We start from the raw sequence: 19,297 nt of genomic DNA on the forward strand, positions 1-19,297 counted from the left end.
TTGCCTTGACTTCACCCACACTCCTTGACCTGGCAATAGACAGGGTGGAGGAGTTGGTCTCCTTCTTTCTAACAACTGCAGCTTTAACCCAATCCAACCTCTACCCTCCCTTTTTTTGAAGTGCACTCTGTTCGCATCTATTCTCCCTCCAATCTCAAAGTAGCCATCATATACCCACATCACTACCCCACTGATACACACCAGTTGGCAGCCTAAAAACTCCCATCCCTCGCTTCATCCTTGGTCTAACTCACTGGTCCACCTCTTCCACCCACTTACTAGACCTTATCTTCACCCGTCTCTGCTCTCTATCTGACCTCACAACCTCCCCTTTCCCCCTTTCCCCCTATATGACCACCATCAACTGACCTTTTCAGCCCTGTCCTCCTCACCTGCCCACCTGTCTAGCACCTAGCACACCCCCGTAGAAACCTTGCTCATCTCAACATTCACACCCTCTCTGACTCTATCCTACCACTATAAGTTAGTATAACCCCAGCACTCAAAGAAGTAAGGAAGGACAAGATATGGAATGCAAGTGAATTTATTATGACAAACTGCAAAAGGTGAACCTCGACTAGAGCAACACCAATGTTTCAGCTTTTATGCCTTTCTCAAGGTTGTTGCGCAAAGTTCACTTTTTGCAGTTTGTCATAATAAATTCACTTGCATTCTATATCTTGTCCTCCCTTATAGAGTTGAGCGATGTTCGAGGTTCGCCAATTTCATGTTCGAGTGATTTTGGGGGGTGCTCGAGATCAAACTCGAACTTTTTTGCTAAAAGCTCGACAGTTTAAGTCAGGTTCGATCACCATAAACGTGGCTTTTCACAGTAAGGCTATGTGCCCTCGTTGCTATCTGCATGCGTCCTGCGTCCCCAGCACAATACCTATCCCTTTCCTACTTACCGATCACGTGCTCCTCGCTCCATCATTGTCACAAATCTGCGGTGTCTTTTCCTCTTTAGAAAATGGCTGCTGCTTCATTAGTCAACTAGTTATTCCGTGCTTTCCCCGCCCACCGGCGCCCATGATTGGTTGCAGTCAAACACATTCCCAAACTGAGTGACAGCTGTCTCACTGCAAGCAATCACAGCCGCCGGCGGGCGGGTCTATATCGTGCAGTAAATTAAATAAATAAATAAAAAAAAAAATGCGGTTCTCCCCATATTTGATACCAGCCAGGATAAAGTCACACGGTTGGAGGCTGGTATTGTCAGGATGGAGAGCACCACGTTATCGGGAGCCCACCACCCTAACATTATCACCCAGCAGCCGCCCAGAATTGCCACATCCATTAGATGTGACAGTCCCGGGACTCCACCCAGCTCATCCCGAATTGCCCTAGTGCGGTGGCAATCGAGGTAATAATGAGTTAATCATGCCAGGTGTCTCTGCGAGATACCGTCCATGATTAAACTGAAAGTAAAAGTAAATAAACACTCACAACGAAAAATCCTTTATTTGGAATAAAAGACAAAAAACCACCCTGTTTCACCCCTTTATTAATCCTCAAATATCCCTCCAAGTCCGACGTAATCCACATGACACTGTCAGCTCTGCTGCCTGAAGATGCAGCAGCACCGTAGAACACTATCGCGCTGTATCAGCTCCACGTAGCAATGAAGTGAATCGTGCGGTCAGCAGAGACTTCAGCACTGCAGACTTCAAGATTATCAAATGTGCCTATCTTTATCATTAGAGTCAGTAGCTCAGTGGCTAGAGCGCTTGCCTCAGAAGCATTAGGTCGCGGGTTCCGGTCCCGGTAAAGAATTTAATTTTTTTTTTTTTTAATTTTAAATTATAATTATTAGATATTTATAATTTAATTTAATTATGCACTGAGGGGAGGAGCCAGACATCAGCTGTGAGCCACAGGACACACCTCTAAAATCGGAGCAGTTCACGGAATGAGGCTGCATTGCTCTCTCCTCTCTCTTCTCTCTCTTCTCTCTCTTCTCTCTCTCTTTCTCTCTCTATTTTTCTCTCTCTCTCTCCTCTCTCTCTTTTTCTCTCTCTCTTTTTCTCTTTTTCCCTCTCTATCTGTCTCTTTTCTCTCTCTCTTCTCCCTCTCCTCTCGCTCTTCTCTCTATCTCTTCTCTCTCCTCTCTCTCTTCTCTCCTCTTCTCTCTCCTCTCTCTCTTCTCTCTTTTTCTCTCCTCTCTCTTTCTCTCTGTTTTCTCTTTCTCTTTTCTCGCTCTCTCTTTCTCTCTGTCTCTTTGTCTCTTTCTCTCTCTCTCTCTCTCTCTCCTCTCTCTCTCTCTCTCCTCTCTCTCCTCTCTCTCCTCTCTCTCCTCTCTCTCTCCTCTCTCTCCTCTCTCTCCTCTCTCTCTCTTTTTCTCTCTCTCTCTTTTTCTCACTCTCTCTCTTTTTCTCTTTTTTTCTCTCTCTTCTCCTCTCTCTCTTCTCTCTCTTCTCTCTCTCCCTCCCTCTTTCCTCTCCTCTATCTCTTCTCCCTCTCCTCTCTCTCTTTTCTCTCTCTCCTCTCTCTCTTTTCTCTCTCTTTTCTCTCCTCTCTCTCTTCTCTCTCTCCTCTCTCTCTCTTTTCTCTATCTTCTCTCTCTCTTCTTTCTCTCTCTCTCTTTCTCAGACCTGGCGATGATCAGCTGATGCGGTCACCTGACGGATTCAGCTGACACTATAAGTCGAGCGGTGAGGCCGGCTTTTTACCGCCCGGCCAGCTAAACTATTAGCTGATGCTGTCGGACAGGAGTCTGCACTGAAGTGTGTAGTTTTTTTTTTTGCACTGATGCATCAGCTGATTGTATAAAAGCCGTTTATACAATCAGCTGCTGTGTCACGTGATTCAGGCCCTTGAACCTGACACATCATCTGATCGCTTTGCCTTCCAGCAAACCAGTCAGATGATATTGGATCCGGATTGGACGGCGCGGGACCCTTGACCCAGGATTACTGTGAAGGGGGGTTCTTTATTTCAATAAAGATGGAGTCACTAATTGTGTTGTGTTTTATTTGTAATAAAAATATTTTTCTGTGTGTTGTGTTTTTTTTATCTGTACTAGAAATTCATGGTGGCCATGTCTAATATTGGCATGACACCATGAATTTCGGGCTTAGGGCCAGTTGATAATATACAACTAGCCCTAACCCCATTATTACCCAGCGAGCCACCTGGCTTCAGGGCAGCTGGAAGAGTTGGATACAGCGCCAGAAGATGGCACTTCTATGAAAGCGCCATCTTCTGGGGTGGCTGCTGACTGCAATTCGCAGCAGAGGTGCCCAGAAAGCTTGGGCACCCTGAGCTGCAGATTCCAACCCCCAGCTGCCTAGTTGTACCTGGCTGGACACAAAAATTGTATGTATGTTAAAACATACTCTGTATTCTTGAATTTTGATAAATGTTAGTAATTGCATTGTCCCTTAAAGTCGGTTTCTCTTTCTTTCATTGCTCAAAATGTTGATGCCGGATGATAGCTCAAAGTTTGTAGTGTAATGTATGCCGTGTTTCGATGTTTGGAATACATTTTTAGCCTTTTTTCTCTTTAGTTTTTTAAATAAATATAAATCTGTATGTACAGGTTTTTGAAAAACACATTGGCCTCGATTCATCATTGCCTTTGCACCTGTGTTTTGTCTAGTTATGTATGTTTTGTGCCCTTTTTTTGCACCCATTTCAGTATTCTATTTGCGCATTTTTATGTCTATTTTATATGTGCTTGCCCGTTGTAAACTAATAAATTATAATAAATATAATAGATTAATAAATAATGAATATAATAATCGGAGTGATTAAACTACAATGTGCTGGATATACTCATAGAAGATGTATATTGTGAATAAGTAGAAATACTGTATATGTGAAAAAAATCTACAATAACAAGAACAAATCAGATCCAGGCTGCATGCATGATGATGAAACAATGAGGTGATCAGCAATGACATCACCATAGGCTAGTGACATCATCAGTTTCTAAGCCTATAAAACCTGTGTCTGATACTAACTCTGCCTTCTTATCTGTGAATAGAGAAAGAGACAGAGAGAAATAGAGAGCGAGAGAGAGAGAAATAGAGAGATAGTTTAAGCTTTCACTTAGCTAATCTTTCCATCATGGGGATCCGGGGTTTGGCATTATTGCCAATCTTGTGGATCTTATGGATGCTATTGGGCGTCTGTGTGTTAATTGCCCTGACAGTCATCTCAGGGTATAAGAAATATCCTGACATCAGGTAAGAGGCTACTGGAACATAGAAGATTTTCTATTATTTTGTATTGAAGGGGTTGTCTACTTCTTGGACCATCCCCATAAAAATAAAAAAAAAGCCAATACTCACCTCCGGCAGGGAGAAGGAAGGCGGCAGTTATTGGGTGTGGGGGATCCCATGTCTTAGTAATGTCACATGAGCCCTGGGAACACAAGTTTCAATATTGGTATAACTGCGTCGGCACCAAAGGTGTGTATTGGAGTTTTTATTTTTATGGGGAACAAGAAGGGGTTGTCCAAGTAGTGGACAACCCCTTTAATATCATGGAATGTTCTTATTAATATATTATATTTCCTGCAATGTTCTTATTGTATTAAAAGTAACCCCTTCCTGCTGCAGAGAATTTTCTTTTTTGCATTGTCATTATTTCCTTCCCTTCTTTGACGTTAAGTTTGATAACATTCCACCAATGTACTTTTGGTCAGAATATATAATGGAAGATTATTATACATGACAATTAAACCGCTTGTGTCCTATTAACTCACAAAATGTTCCATATCTTTTACAGTGATACTGAAATTATGTTCCCAGAATCGGTCATCTATACCGTTATCTTCCTAGTAAATTCCTTCTTTGGTAAGTAGACGTTGCATCCTATAGGGAGATATCCTCATGAAGAGCTCAGCAATTCTGTGCTCAGAGGTGACATTAAAGTCTCTGGGACTAGAAGATTTATAGCCCATTAATAACAGATCGGTGGGGTTCTGACTATGACACCCCACTGTTTACCTGATTTAACGGACCATGCTGAACATTTTGGTACTTTTTTGCAAAAAACTGGTTCTAAAGATTTCTGCAGTTCAGGCCCATTAAAGTAAATGGCAAAGAGCTGTAATACCAGGCACAGCCATCACCAAAAGTAAAGGCCATCACACACAGAGATACATCTTTGGCAGATCTGTGGTTGCAGTGAAATCATGGACATATTGTTCCATTTGTACACAGCCACAAACCTGGCACTGATTGTCCACAATTTCACTGCAACCACAGATCTGCCGCAGATTTATCTCTGTGTGTGACAGAGCCTTAAGGATCTGTGCCTGATAAGCAATGAAAGATATGTGGCTTCCCTTCAATCATCCACCAATTTGATAAAGAGATAGGACATCAATGGCACAGATGGTCCCTGTAAGGGTACCTTCACACTTTAGCGATGCAGCAGCGATCCGACCAGCGATCTGACCTGGTCAGGATCGCTGCTGCATCGCTACATGGTCGCTGGTGAGCTGTCAAACAGGCAGATCTCACCAGCGACCAGTGAACAGCCCCCAGCCAGCAGCGACGTGCAAGCGACGCTGCGCTTGCACGGAGCCGGCGTCTGGAAGCTGCGGACACTGGTAACTAAGGTAAACATTTGTCGCTCTCTCGCTGTCACACACAGCGATCTTTGTGTCACAGCGGGAGAGCGCCTTTGAAGAAAACGAACCAGGGCTGTGTGTAACGAGCAGCGATCTCGCAGCAGGGGCCAGATCGCTGCTCAGTGTCACACACAGCGAGATCGCTAATCAGGTCACTGCTGCGTCACAAAAAGCGTGACTCAGCAGCGATCTCGGCAGCGAGCTCGCTGTGTGTGAAGCACCCCTAAATCTCTTATAACGGCCATTACTGGAGCTGTTAATCATTCGTGCATTCTTAAGGTTAGGTTTTCTATAGCACTGACATGGAAATATCTGGTTGATATCTTGCTTTGTCTATTTCAGGAGCTGGCATCATGTATATCCAGTATAGGTTCATGATTATTCAATCTGAGCCATCAGAGAAGCAGTTTATCATCTGCCAGAAAATCCTTTTCATCGCTGGCTGGGTAGTGTGCATTGGGACCGCGGTTAATGCTGTATGTTCGTTTAGTTATTAGTTTTTTTTATAATGTTGTCTCCAGTAATACTCAGGACTAGAGTTGAGCGCGGTTCGTGGTTCGAGGTTCTCCAGTTCACGGTTCGAGTGATTTTGGGGGCTGTTCTAGATCGAACTAGAACTCGAGCTTTTTGCTAAAGTTCGATAGTTCTAGTTACGTTCGAGAACGGTTCTAGCAGCAAAAAGCAGGGCTTTTTATAGCTACAGTGTGCAGGAGCCATTGCTGGCAGCCTGCCAGAAGCTGGTAACCAAGACAAACATAGGGTATCCAAGCAAAGCGCTTTGGTTAGTAACCCGATATTTATCCTAGTTACGTGTGCAGGAAGCCGACACTTCCCCGCTTAGCTCGCTCCGCCCCCTCCTGCACGCGGCATGTACACATACATACACACACTCACACTCACCTGTCCCCAGCCATGCAGTCCACGACACTGACGTCCTCAGCGCCACATGACCCCGCTATGCTCCAACCACTTTGCACTCCGCCACCAGCACACATGGCTCCGCCCACCTGGCACTCTGCACACATGGTCCCGCTAGGCTCCGCCCACCTGACACTCTGCACACATTGTCCCGCTAGGCTCCGCCCACCTGGCACTCTGCACACATTACCCCGCTAGGCTCCGCCCACCTGGCACTCTGCACACATGGTCCCGCTAAGCTCCACCCACCTGGCACTCTGCACACATGGTCCCGCTAGGCTCCGCCCACCTGTCACTCTGCACACATTTCCCCGCTAGGCTCCGCCCACCTGTCACTTTGCACACCTGGCACTCTGCACACATGGTCCCGCTAGGCTCCGCCCACCTGGCACTCTGCACACATGGTCCCGCTAGGCTCCGCCCACCTGGCACTCTGCACACCTGGCACTCTGCACACATGGTCCCGCTAGGCTCCTCCCACCTGGCACTCTGCACACCTGGCACTCTGCACACATTACCCCGCTAGGCTCCGCCCACCTGGCACTCTGCACACCTGGCACTCTGCACACATTACCCCGCTAGGCTCTGCCCACCTGGCACTCTGCACACCTGGCACTCTGCACACATTACCCCGCTAGGCTCTGCCCACCTGGCACTCTGCACACATGGTCCCGCTCGGCTTACCTGTGGTGATGAAGTCCCGACCTCAACGCTGTCACTGTTCTCCATGGCCGCCGCTTGTCACATCACCTTCTCTCGCTTCCGACCCGAGACTGACTAGCGGTGACGTCACGGGCCTCTCGCGATACTTGGCTGTGAAGGTCATTGAACTCAGTGACAGGTGCTGTCAGCAGTGCAGGAGATCAGCGCAGGTAATGTACCTCGCTCCTGACAGCAGCACATGTCATCGCCTGCAGTGACCTGGGCTGACCCATTGATGTTAGCTCAAGTCACTGCATTGCTCTCCCAGCCAATGGGGAACATCCTGCTCTTCATTGACTGGGACAGTGTGGATCGTCATGGCAACCCCTTGGATTACACCAGACCTGGATTTGTTTTTCTTTCTAATAAATTGGTTAAAGAAGGAATGTATTGGGGAGTGTTTTTTCAAATAAAAATGTGTTTGTCGTCTATTTTTTTTTATTACTGACTGGCTTGGTGATGTCGGGTATCTGATAGACGCCTGACCTCACCAACCCCAGGGCTTGATGCCAGGTGACATTACACATCTGGTATTAACCCCATATATTAACCCGTTTGCCACCGCACCAGGGCACGGGATGAGCTGGGGCGAAGCACCAGGATTGGCGCATGTAATGGATGCGCCACTTCTGCGGCGGCTGGGGCCTGCTATTTTTAGGCTGGGGAGAGTCCAATAACCATGGACCTCCCTAGTCTGAGAATATCAGACCCCAGCTGTCTGCTTTACCTTGGCTGGTGATCCAATTTTGGGGGGACCCCTACGTGTTTTTTTTTTTAAATTATTTATTTAATTTAAAATAACAGCGTGGGGTGCCCTCAGTTTTGGATTACCAGCCAAGGTGAGGCTGCCATCTGCGGTCTGCAGGCTGCAGCCGTCTGCTTTACCCTAGCTGGCTACAAAAATAGGGGAAACCCCACGTCATTTTTTTTTCCATTTTTTTGGCTAAATACAAAGCTAAGCACCCCTTAGTGCCACATGAAAGGCACCAAAGGGTGCAAAATTACAAAATGCAGGAGAGTGGGACATTATGTGTCTTTCTGCCATTATAATGACAGAAAAGACTGATATGAAGTGTACAAGCACAAGAAAATCACCAGAGCGCTCTACGCTGTGAAAAGCAGTAGAAAATGGCACTGGAGTGAACATGTGACCGTCTCATGTAGGTTGAAGCTATGGATCCTGGGTAAATTTATGTATTTTCCCTCCTTCAGTTTTTTTGCAGTACACAAAAAAAACGGAAGGCACACGGATGACAAACAGATGACATACGGACCGTCTACGGAACGGAAACGGACTGTTTTTTGCAGACCACAAAACAATGGATCGGTCGTGTTAATGTAGCCTTATTCTGATCTGCCGTTTATAAACAGCAGGCAGAAATAAGTGAATAACGCCTCCCAGCGTCATAAAATCTCCGGGGTTTCAGGGCTAGCTGAGACCCTGGAGATCATGATTCAGGACGGTTTTTCCGGTCCCCGCTAACATGATCACAGGTATACACCGTATACCGATGATCACGTTACAGTAAATGACAGTGTCGGTAAAAAATTATTTATCTCCCATCTGGCATGAAAAAACATGATAAATCTCCTCCCCAGTCCCCTCCAGTCCCCCGGTGTCACCAAAGTGCCCCCCCTGATGCCCTCCCAGAAATCCAAGATGGCCGCGCGCACAGCAGCGCGCCGGCCGCATTCACGCTACTCCTCTGATTTCTGTCGCATGTGCCATGACACATGCAACAGAAAACTCCTCCCCAGGCCCTGCCAGGTCACCCCCTATAAACCCACCGGTGTTCCCCGGTGTCCCACGGTACCTGTGCAGCGTTGATCCCCCCACGGCCCTCTCCTTCACAATAGACGCTGCCGCATGCACAGAGCGGCTGTCAGCTCAGCTTCCTGTGTTCAGACACAGTGAGTAGTGGTTATGTATCTGTAAGCTAAATGGGTGGCACGGTGGCTCAGTGGTTAGCACTGCAGTCTTGCAGCGCTGAGGTCCTGGCTTCAGTTCCCACCAAGAACACCATCTGCAAGGAGTTTGTATGTTCTCCCCGTGTTTGCATGGGTTTCTTCCAGGTACTTCGGTTTCCTCCCACACTCCAGAGACATACAGCGCTATGGAATTAATAACGCTATATAAATGAATAAATTATTATTATTACTGCAATGCCCTGCTCATGAGGTAAGGAACATAATTGATCAGGAGAGCTATATACTACATTTCCAAACGGAGGGATTTGCTTTTATAGTTTCCCTGCTGAACGATTACCAAACATGAGAGTCCGTTATACGCCACAAGAAAACACATCTAAATAGCGAGCTCTGTTGTTAAGTATTCATTCAGCTGGATAACTGGCCTTAAAGGGGTATTCCATCTCCACGATCCTATCCCCAATATATAGTAGGTGGAATAGCAATAATATCAGCAAATACCAATATTTGGAAATGTAGAATAGTTCTCCTGATTAGGCATGCCCTTACCTCATGAGCAGGGCATTGCAGCTTGGTAGCAACCATTACAACATGGACTCTGCTGCAGTTGACCCGGGGAGAGTGAGTGCAGATTCATTGCACCCACACTCCTCACATGAAGGGTCTGCACTCCTAGAAAATGGGGGATACGTTCCCTGAGTGTCTCCCCCCCATATTCTAGACGGTCCAGAGTCGTCGTGGGACCCCTTTATTTTTTTTCTTACAATAAATTGGTGAAAGAGGGAATGTTTTGGGGACTGTTTTTTCAAATAAATTTCTTTTGTCGATTTTTTTTTGTTAGTACTGACAGTTTACAATGTTGGGTATCTAATAGACGCCATGACATCACAAACTGCTGGGCTTGATCTCAGGTGACTTTACAGCTAGTATCAACTTGATTTATTACCCCGTTTGCCACTGCACCAGGGCACGGGATGAGCTGGGGTGAAGCGCCAGGATTGGCGCATCTAGTGGATGCGCCACGTCTGGAGTGCCTGCGGCCTGCTATTTTTAGGCTGTGAAAGCCCAATAACTATGGACCTTCCCACCCTGAGAATACCAGACCACAGCTGTCCGTTTTACCTTGGCTGGTGATCCAATTTGGGGGGGACCCTACTTTTTTTGTGTAATTATTAATATTTATAAAATAATTATAAAAAAAGAGCCTGGGGGGACCTCCACATTGGATCCCCAACCACGGTAAAGCTGCCAGCTGTGGTTTTCAGGCTACAGCCGTCTGCTTTACCCTAGCTGGCTATCAAAAATGGGGGGACCCAACATCATTTTTTTTTAACTATTTTTTAAATAGAAAAAATTAATGGGCTTCCCTGTATTTTGATTGCCAACCAAGGTAACGGCAGGCAGATGGGGGTGGCAACCCATAGCTGTCTGCTTTATTTGCGCTGAGAATCAAAAATACCGCGGAGCGCTATGTCATTTTTTTTTAAAGATTTATTTTTACAGCACTGTGATGTCCAGCAATCAAAATACAGGGAAGCCCATTTTGTTTTTAGTTATTTAAATAAATAATAAAAAAATATATATATGGGCTCCCGCTGCATTTTTTGTATTGCTAGCTAAGGGTAATCCAAGCAGCTACTGGCTGCTAACCCCCACTGCTTGGTGTTACCTTCACTGGCAATGGAAAATCCAGGGAAGCATTTTTTATTTTTTTTGCCAAAAAACTACAAAAAAAGGACGTAAGCTTCGCTATATTTTTGTATGCCAGCCAGGTATAGCAGGCAGGTGCTGGAAGAGTTGGATACAGCGCCAGAAGATGGCGCTTCTATGAAAGTGCCATTTTCTGAGGCGGCTGCAGACTGCAATTCGCAGCAGTGGGGCCCAGAAAGCTCAGGCCAACCTGTGCTGCGGATTCCAATCCCCAGCTGCCTAGTTGTACCTGGCTGGACACAAAAATGGAGCGAAGCCTACGTCATTTGTTTTCTAATTATTTCATGAAATTCATGAAATAATAAAAAAAGGGCTTCCCTTTATTTTTGGTTCCCAGCCGGGTACAAATAGGCAACTGGGGGTTGGGGGCAGCCGTACCTGCCTGCTGTACCTGGCTAGCATACAAAAATATCCGCGTTACCATAGCAACGGTGCTCCGATCATGTGATTCCCGGAGCCGCGGTTAGCGGTGACATCACTGCTAACTGCGTTGCTATAGCAACGGTGATCTCCGTTAATGACCGGCTGTGTTAGCCGGTCCCTAACGGAATGGGTAGTCGACCGTGTGCTAGAGCATGTCGCCGGTACACGGCGATACACAAATGTGCACCGTGTACCGGAGAGTGCAATGACAGGACCTAGGACAGGACATGACGTCAAAGTCATGTGACCAGTCTGTAGCCAATGAGATAATAGCCACGTGACTGGTCACATGGCTATTTTGACGACGTCACGGAAGGTCCTTTCAGTGCTGGTTATCGGGAGGACGCAGCGATCATCGGAAGGAATAGTGACAGGAGACAGAGTGCAGGACGCATCGCGGGCACCGGTAAGTGTTATGGCAATGTTTATTAACTTAATGTGTACATTTATAATGCGTTTTTATGTGTTTGTGATTGCCTCCCATTCTTTCCTATTGGTTCAAGTTCGGTTCGTCGAACGTTCGCCGAACCGAACTCGAACGGGACCTCGGTTCGGCGAACGGAGCTCGAGCCAAACCGTGGCTGGTTCGCTCATCTCTAATCAGGACCTCAGGTTCAGTATAAATTATAGTTTGGTGACTGCCAGTATATTATATTGGATGGATCCTGCTGTTATGTATTCTCAGATCTCCATGATGACCTTATTGATGACAGTCAAATATTACTTCTCTTTCTGGGTGAAAACCTATCCTATTGCCCACAGGATCGGAGCAGGACTGGCTTTTTTTCTTCTTGCCATTTACAACTTATGTCAGTCTGTATACCTGTACAAGAGATCCTTCAGCAGTCGCTGTATGTGCCACTTTAGACTGGCAGCAGCTTTGATAACGATTGCATTACTCCTGATAGGTATCCTTTTCTTGATGAGTCAGTGTGGTTAGGTGTGTAAGGTGTGCACATGTGCCGCCCCCATGCCAGCAGCCGGCGCTGCTCGGATCCGGACCTGTACCGCCCCGCAGGCTCGGCTGCAGCCGCTGAACCGCTCGGATCCGTGCTCACGTTCTACGGGTGATGGCTCGAGCCTCTCATGGACCCGGGGGTCACGTCGCTCTGCAAGGGGGTTGGCGTTGCACACAGGGGAATGCGGGTATTTGGTTTTGGGATGATTGTTCGTGACGCCACCCACGGGTCGTGGTGATGGTGGACACCACCGCTGTGGTGAAGGTATGGGGACTCCTGGGAGTGGTGTAGTGGCGCAGCTAGGTGTTGACCCCTCCGTGGGTAGGGGATGTGGGTCCCGGGGCCCGGTGGTGCAAGGCGCAGGGTTGCGGTGCCTGAGGGCACTGGTGTACTCACGATTAAACCACACAGAGTCTTTAGTAAACCAAACGAAGCTATGAACAGGGCCCGCAGCAGCTTTCTAGTCGGGGTGGCAATGTCCACCTTTCTCGTGCACCTATGTAGTAGTTTGACCACTGTGCCTGAGCACTGGTAGTCCGCTCCCCGGCGTGTAGATGTCAGAGGAGCTCCTTTGCCCACAGGCACTGGCCCTTGGATCTCTGACCTTTGGCGGTGGCTACTATCCGGACGGATTGGGCTGTTGCCTTCTAACGGGACTTTGGTGGGAATGAACCCCTGAGGTCCAGACTGCAATCAGTTAATTCGACTATGGTGGTGGCATATAGCCTAGTTCGGGGTCTGAGTACCCTGCCTGGTGCTCCGGTATCCTGTTTGGTTCCCGCAAGCCGCTACCCTGTCCCGGTCCCTTACGGTTCCGCTGGTCGTGTTCCCGGTCACCTGCAGGCGGTCACTGGCGTCTGCCTGCCTGACTGTTTCACTCCACTCCACTGTGCTGCACTGAACTGGTCTGTACTGAACTGTTTGTGTTTTCCTGCCTCAGGCCAGCAGACTCCTCGGGGGGCGTGTCTTTCCGCCTGACTCCGCCCACCTGGTGTGCCTGTCTAACACTGAGGGAGGCAATCAGGTCTTTATGGTTGACTGATGGTACCTTTCTAGTGTGGGGGTGTATGTGGTGATGTTGTAACCTATGACCCCTGGGGTCCAGGGCGTCACACTCCCCCTTGGTTTAATGCAGACCGTCCACGGGCTGCCCATCCATACCGGTTTTATTTTTCTGTTAACTGCAAAAAGGATAAATAACAGGTAAAATATTTCAAAAAACATTTTCATTTCTTCCCTTATGGGAGGCACATCACTTGAACCGTTGCAAACGGGGAAATATTTTGATAACATTAACGGGTCCTTCCGCTTTCCCACCCAAGCAACCTGAACCTTGATGCTGCCCCTAAGAAACAGGCAGCACCCCTTTTCCCCAGTCCAGAAAACAGGAACTGGCCCAGGCCACCCAAGCGGGAACGGGTACGGTGCTACGCATCTGACAGTCCTTCAGAGGCACCACGTCCAAGGGGACCCCTGACCCGGAGGATGGTCACCGGTCCTGGTGGTGACCGGACCCCAGCCTGCTCTGCTGCGAGTCCTTCCTCCAACCAGCCTCTCCGGAGACTGGCAGTTGCGGGAAGGGGCAGTTGGGGACTATTTACAAACCCAATAGTTTTTGGGTGGCTTGCATGTTCTCAGCCTTGTCTGTAAGCGGTAAAGGTGACAACATCAGTCCCAATGGGGACAGGTACTTCAGCAGCCAACGGGCTACCACAAACACTTTAGTAATTCCGCTGCCGATGCAGCCTCTTCCAGCCTTTTTCCCCTGTCCACCACAGGGCAGCACGGGTCTCCACTGCCTTCAGTGCAGGTATGGTGGACTGGACTCCATTTGTAGAACTTTCCTTGCTCCTTTAACTCCCTGCTGTCCTCCACCAGGGGCTCTGACCCCTGATGGCGCCCACCGAGGTTCCGTCCCCGGCGGCGTTCAACAAGTCAGGCAGGGTCCGGCTCCTTCCACCCAGCGTACCGGATGGCGCCCCACGGGAACAGGGGGCGTTCAACAAAGGATGACGGGAATGCAGGAACGGGACATTTTAAAACTTCCACTTTAAAACATTAACTTTGAACTTCAGGAATCCTGTTGCAGCTTTAAGGTTCGGCACCGCTGGGGCACACTCTAGCGAAGTGCCCGGGTAAGCCGCAATGCCTGCAAACCGGGACAAGCACGGCGGGTGGGGACTCATCTTCCGAGACGGAATCCGTATCCGCTTCATCCAATGCTAGCACATAATATGCCCGGGGCGACAAAACCATTCGGTAGCCATTCCCGCCGTCCCGCGGGATATACGTGGCCACCGGGATACTGCTATCGGAGTCACTGCTTTCCAATTCTGGCCTCTCAGGTGCAGTCAAGCGGCCTACCGGTGCCTGCTCCATTATCGTCACAGGGTCATCACCACCGGCGGGTCCTTCGACGGGTGCCGCTAAACTTGCTGGCATCCCCGGGACCTCCTCTCCTGCGACCGGAGCGGGAGCCGCTCGCTGACTAGCTGATTCACCTTCATGCCCCGCCACTCCGATAATGGGCGCTGCTCCGCTCACCTCCTGGGACGCCGACATTCTTCTCTTTCTTCTCCCGCGGACATCAGCAGCAGCCAGCTCCGGCAGGTGCGGACATCTTCCTTTTCGTCCCCCCTTGGTTTTCCTACAGCACTTCTCTCTTTGGGGGCGGGGCTGCACTTTCGCGCCTCCACTGCTTGGGGAAGACAACTCGAGCGGGAAATTTTCGCGCCCAAGATGGTGGATCTTCAGATTTTTCAGCGGGACGACGCTGACGGGGATCACAAGGCGCACTTCTACCGATAAGTAGATTGCTTCTATCCTGTTTGTGACGCCAGAAGAGTCGATGTGTACCGCCCCGCGGCCTCGGCTGCAGCCACTGAGCCGCTCGGATCCGTGCTCGCGTTCTACGGGTGGTGGCTCGAGCCTCTCACGGACCTGGGGGTCACGTCGCTTTGCAAGGGGGTTGACGTTGCACACGGGGGAATGCGGGTATTTGGTTTTGGGATGATTGTTCGTGACGCCACCCACGGGTCGTGGTGATGGTGGACACCACCGCTGCGGTGAAGGTACGGGGACTCCCGGGAATGGTGTAGTGGCACAGCTAGGTGTGGACTCCTCCGTGGGTAGGGGATGTGGGTCCTGGGGCCCGGTGGTGCAAGGCACAGGGTTGCGGTGCAGCACGGTGCGGTGCCTGAGGGCACTGGTGTACTCACGATTAAACCACACAGAGTTTTTAGTAAACCAAACGAAGCTATGAACAGGGCCCGCAGTCGGCTGCAGCTTCCTAGTCGGGGTGGCAATATCCACCCTTCTCCTGCACCTATGTAGTAGTTTGTCCACTGTGCCTGAGCACTGGTAGTCCGCTCCCCGGCGTGTAGATGTCGGAGGAGCTCCTTTGCCCGCAGGCACTGGCCCTTGGATCTCTGGCCTTTGACGGTGGCTACTATCCGGACGGGTTGGGCTGTTGCCTTCTAACGGGCCTTTGGTGGGAATTAACCCCTGAGGTCCAGACCGCAATCAGTTAATTCGACTATGGTGGTGGCATATAGCCTGAGTACCCCGCCTGGTGCTCTGGTTTCCTGTTAGCTCCCCGGTTCGGTTCCCGTGGGCCATTACCCTGTCCTGGTCCCTTATGGATCAGCTGGTCATGTTCCCGGTCTCCTGCAGGCGGTCACTGCTGTCTGCCTGCCTGACTGTTTCACTCCACTCTACTGTGCTGCACTCAACTGTTCACTGAACTGGTCTGTACTGAACTGTTTGTGTTTTCCTGCCTCAGGCCAGTAGACTCCTTGGGGGGCGTGTCTTTCTGCCTGACTCCGCCCACCTGGTGTGCCTGTCTAACACTGAGGGAGGCAATCAGGTCTTTATGGTTGACTGATGGTACTTTTCAAGTGTAGGGGTGTATGTGGTGATGAAACCTGTGACCCCTGGGGTCCAGGGCGTCACAAACCCACTGCGTGGCTCGAGGGATCCTCCAGACCCGGGGGCCACGCGGACACGGCAAATGAAAATGGGGACGTATTTGTACGGCCTTGACCGTATTCAGTTCGTGACGCCACCCACGGTGTGTGGTGAAGTGGGACACCACCGCTGCTGTTGTGGGATACCTGGGGAAGATGTAATGGCAGCCGGATGTTAACCCCTCCGTGGGTAGGGATGGTTGCCCCGGGGCCCAGTGTCTATTTGCAGGGTACGGAGGTGGCAGGGGCTTGCGCGCCCGGATGTAGCAGGGGATGCTTGCTTACTCACAAGTAAATGAATCACATTAGCCGGTTGTACTCTGGTCCCCCACCCGGGCTGGTGGTCGCCGTCTCTTCCTCTGCACTGATTGTTGTTGTGTGTTTGGACTTCCCGGTGTGGAACACGGGAGTCCGCTCCCGGCTTTCTGTGTGCATGAGGAACCGTGCCAGCTGACGCTGACCCGTGGGATCTATGGGCCCTGGTGGTTGCCCTATCCCTATCTGTGGGTGGTTGTCTGCTTTTGGGACTTTGGTTGGGACAGGACCTGTAATCCTGCCCTTAATCGGTTGATTAGCTAGGCCGTTGGTTTCAGTCCTGGCTTCAGGGACTGAGTACACTCTCTGTGCACGGTTTCCGGTCAGGTCTCCGGTGTCGGTACCGGCGGGCTCCAACCCTGCTCCGGTCCTCCTCGGATCTGCCGAGCCGTCTTCCCGTCTGCTACTGACGGAGACCACCATCTGCCACCTAGCCAAGGTACCAGGGCTCCGAACTTGGCACCGATCGACTTGGACTTCTCCTCTGCTGGAGCTACACCTAGCTGCAGCCCACACTCCTCTCAACTTGAACTCCAACTTTTTACTGCTTGTTTTCCCGCCCCGAGCTGTCTAGACCCTTAGGTGGGCGTTCCCTAACTGCCTGGTCCCGCCCACTGGTGTGCCTGTCTTGCCCTGAGGGGGGGTGACTAGGGTTCCAGGTCGGCTGTATGTAACCTAGGTGAGGGATGGTGTTGTGCGGGGGCCTATTGTGTGACTATCTGGTTTTGCCAGGGCATCACACACCCTTGTGACTGTTTTTTTTATCGCTAAACAATATAGTAATAACATTCTGGTGCTTTTCTTAACATATACTTCCAGTTGTTACAGGTATGTGCACCTACTTCTTCCAGCTATGTAGTGGTCTCTGTTGGACGGTAAGTTTATTTCATGTTTCATTATCTTGTGTAATTCACTTGTGTCCTTTGTAAAAGTAAACTATTAACTCTTGGTGGACAAGTCATCCTACCATCTCATCCCATATTAGGCAGGTAATAACATCCTCTATCCTCTACCTTCTGCAGATCTTCTACATGGCAGGCATGATAGGCGAGTGGATGGGATTCTTCGGCCTGATAATGCACCAGCTTACTAATTATACCGATTTCCAGGTAAGTAAATGATATGTGAGGGTCTTATTTGAGCCAAAATGTTTCACTTAAAGATTTGTTGCAATAAAAAAAATCCAGTTTCAAAAATAGATGCAGAGATAACGAACTTCAGTAACATCCGGTGATAATTGTCTATTTTCCTTTTTCTTAGAGTTTGTCTTTAAAGTTCTTCCGAGAAGGTGTCACCATCTGCCTAAGGGAAAAGAACCAGGCCACAAAACTTCCTGTGTAAAATCGAGGAGAAAGACTTGGGGCTGGAGGAACATAAAGACAACTGAATCATCTGTGCTGCATCATATCATCTAACCGACTTCCAATGAGAAGAAATTTGTAGAACGGCAGGTACGGCAGGTACTGAAACGTAATGACTGAATCATCCATCATGGAGAAGATGGATGTCATATCAACCATGTTCCTGGACACAAAGCAGCAGAATGCTACAGATATTTTAACTGCTGGTGGACGGAAGAACATTGAGAAAATCTGAAGCCGTCTCCACTGGGAAGATAAACATGGCTTTGATGCCGTATAACTTTAATTCTTTACTGTAAGAGCAGTGAAGACTATGGAACTCTATGCCACATAATGTTGTAATGGTTGATTCACTACTAAAGCTTAGAGAGGCCTGGATGCCTTTCTTGAAAAATATAACATTACTAGTTATGTGCACTAGATTCTGTGATGGGGCGTTGATCCAGGGAACTATTCTGATTGCCGTATGTGGAGTCGGGAAGGAATTTTTTTCCCTAATGTGGTGCTTACTAGAGATGAGCGAACCGGTCCCAGTTCGGCTCGAGGTCGGTTCGCCGAACGGAGGTCCCGTTCGAGTTCGGTTCGTCGAACGTTCGACGAACCGAACTCGAACTGCATAGGAAACAATGGCAGACAATCACAAACACATAAAAACACCTAGAAAACACCCTCAAAGGTGTCCAAAAGGTGACAAACAACTCACAACACAACACAAACACATGGGAAAGTGACAAGGACATATACTCATGCGAAAACAAAACAGCTGGACAAGGAAAAAGAGAAGGACACACAGATATAGGCATGGCACGCCCTTCTAAAATCATGTAAAACACCGCAAGGTGACTCCAAGCGTAGTCTCCCTTTTTTTCCAAAAATTGGGCCCCACACACACCCACCCCTTCAGTGGCAGCAGTTGTGCCCCAGTTGTACAATTCACAGCTAGATTTGCATCAAGCACATTCAAAAATACGCCATTCTTATCCGTCCCCAGGATGACACCGGGGTAGGTAGCAAAGTCTTTCCTGATCCCAGCTCTGTTCATCTTGGCTTCTTTTAAAAACACAGCAAGCAAGGGTTACTCCAAGCGGAGTCTCCCTTTTTTCCAAAAATTGAGCCCCACACACACCCACCCCTTCAGTGGCAGCAGTTGTGTCCCAGTTGTACACTTCACAGCTAGATTTGCATCAAGCACATTCAAAAATATGCCATAATTAACCGTCCCCAGGATGACACCAGGGTAGGTAGCAAAGTCTTTCCTGATCCCAGCTCTGTTCATCTTGGCTTCTTTTAAAAACACAGCAAGCAAGGGTTACTCCAAGCGGAGTCTCCCTTTTTTCCAAAAATTGGGCCCCACACACACCCACCCCTTCAGTGGCAGCAGTTGTGCCCCAGTTGTACAATTCACAGCTAGATTTGCATCAAGCACATTCAAAA

The 19,297-nt window shown here is 49.0% G+C and overlaps 1 protein-coding gene across 1 annotated transcript; it reads left to right on the top strand.

The window, feature by feature from the left end:
• The first annotated feature begins 4,068 nt into the window (after positions 1–4,068).
• LOC142243957 (DNA damage-regulated autophagy modulator protein 1-like) lies at positions 4,069–17,843 on the top strand. Its single transcript, XM_075316149.1, has 7 exons — positions 4,069–4,187; positions 4,732–4,799; positions 5,924–6,061; positions 11,977–12,171; positions 17,322–17,377; positions 17,525–17,611; positions 17,763–17,843. Exons 1-7 carry the CDS (start codon positions 4,069–4,071, stop codon positions 17,841–17,843), a joined length of 744 nt encoding a protein of 247 aa, XP_075172264.1.
• Positions 17,844–19,297: the final 1,454 nt, after the last annotated feature.

This window comes from Anomaloglossus baeobatrachus, chromosome 6, assembly GCF_048569485.1.
Source record: "Anomaloglossus baeobatrachus isolate aAnoBae1 chromosome 6, aAnoBae1.hap1, whole genome shotgun sequence".
NCBI lineage: Eukaryota > Metazoa > Chordata > Amphibia > Anura > Aromobatidae > Anomaloglossus > Anomaloglossus baeobatrachus.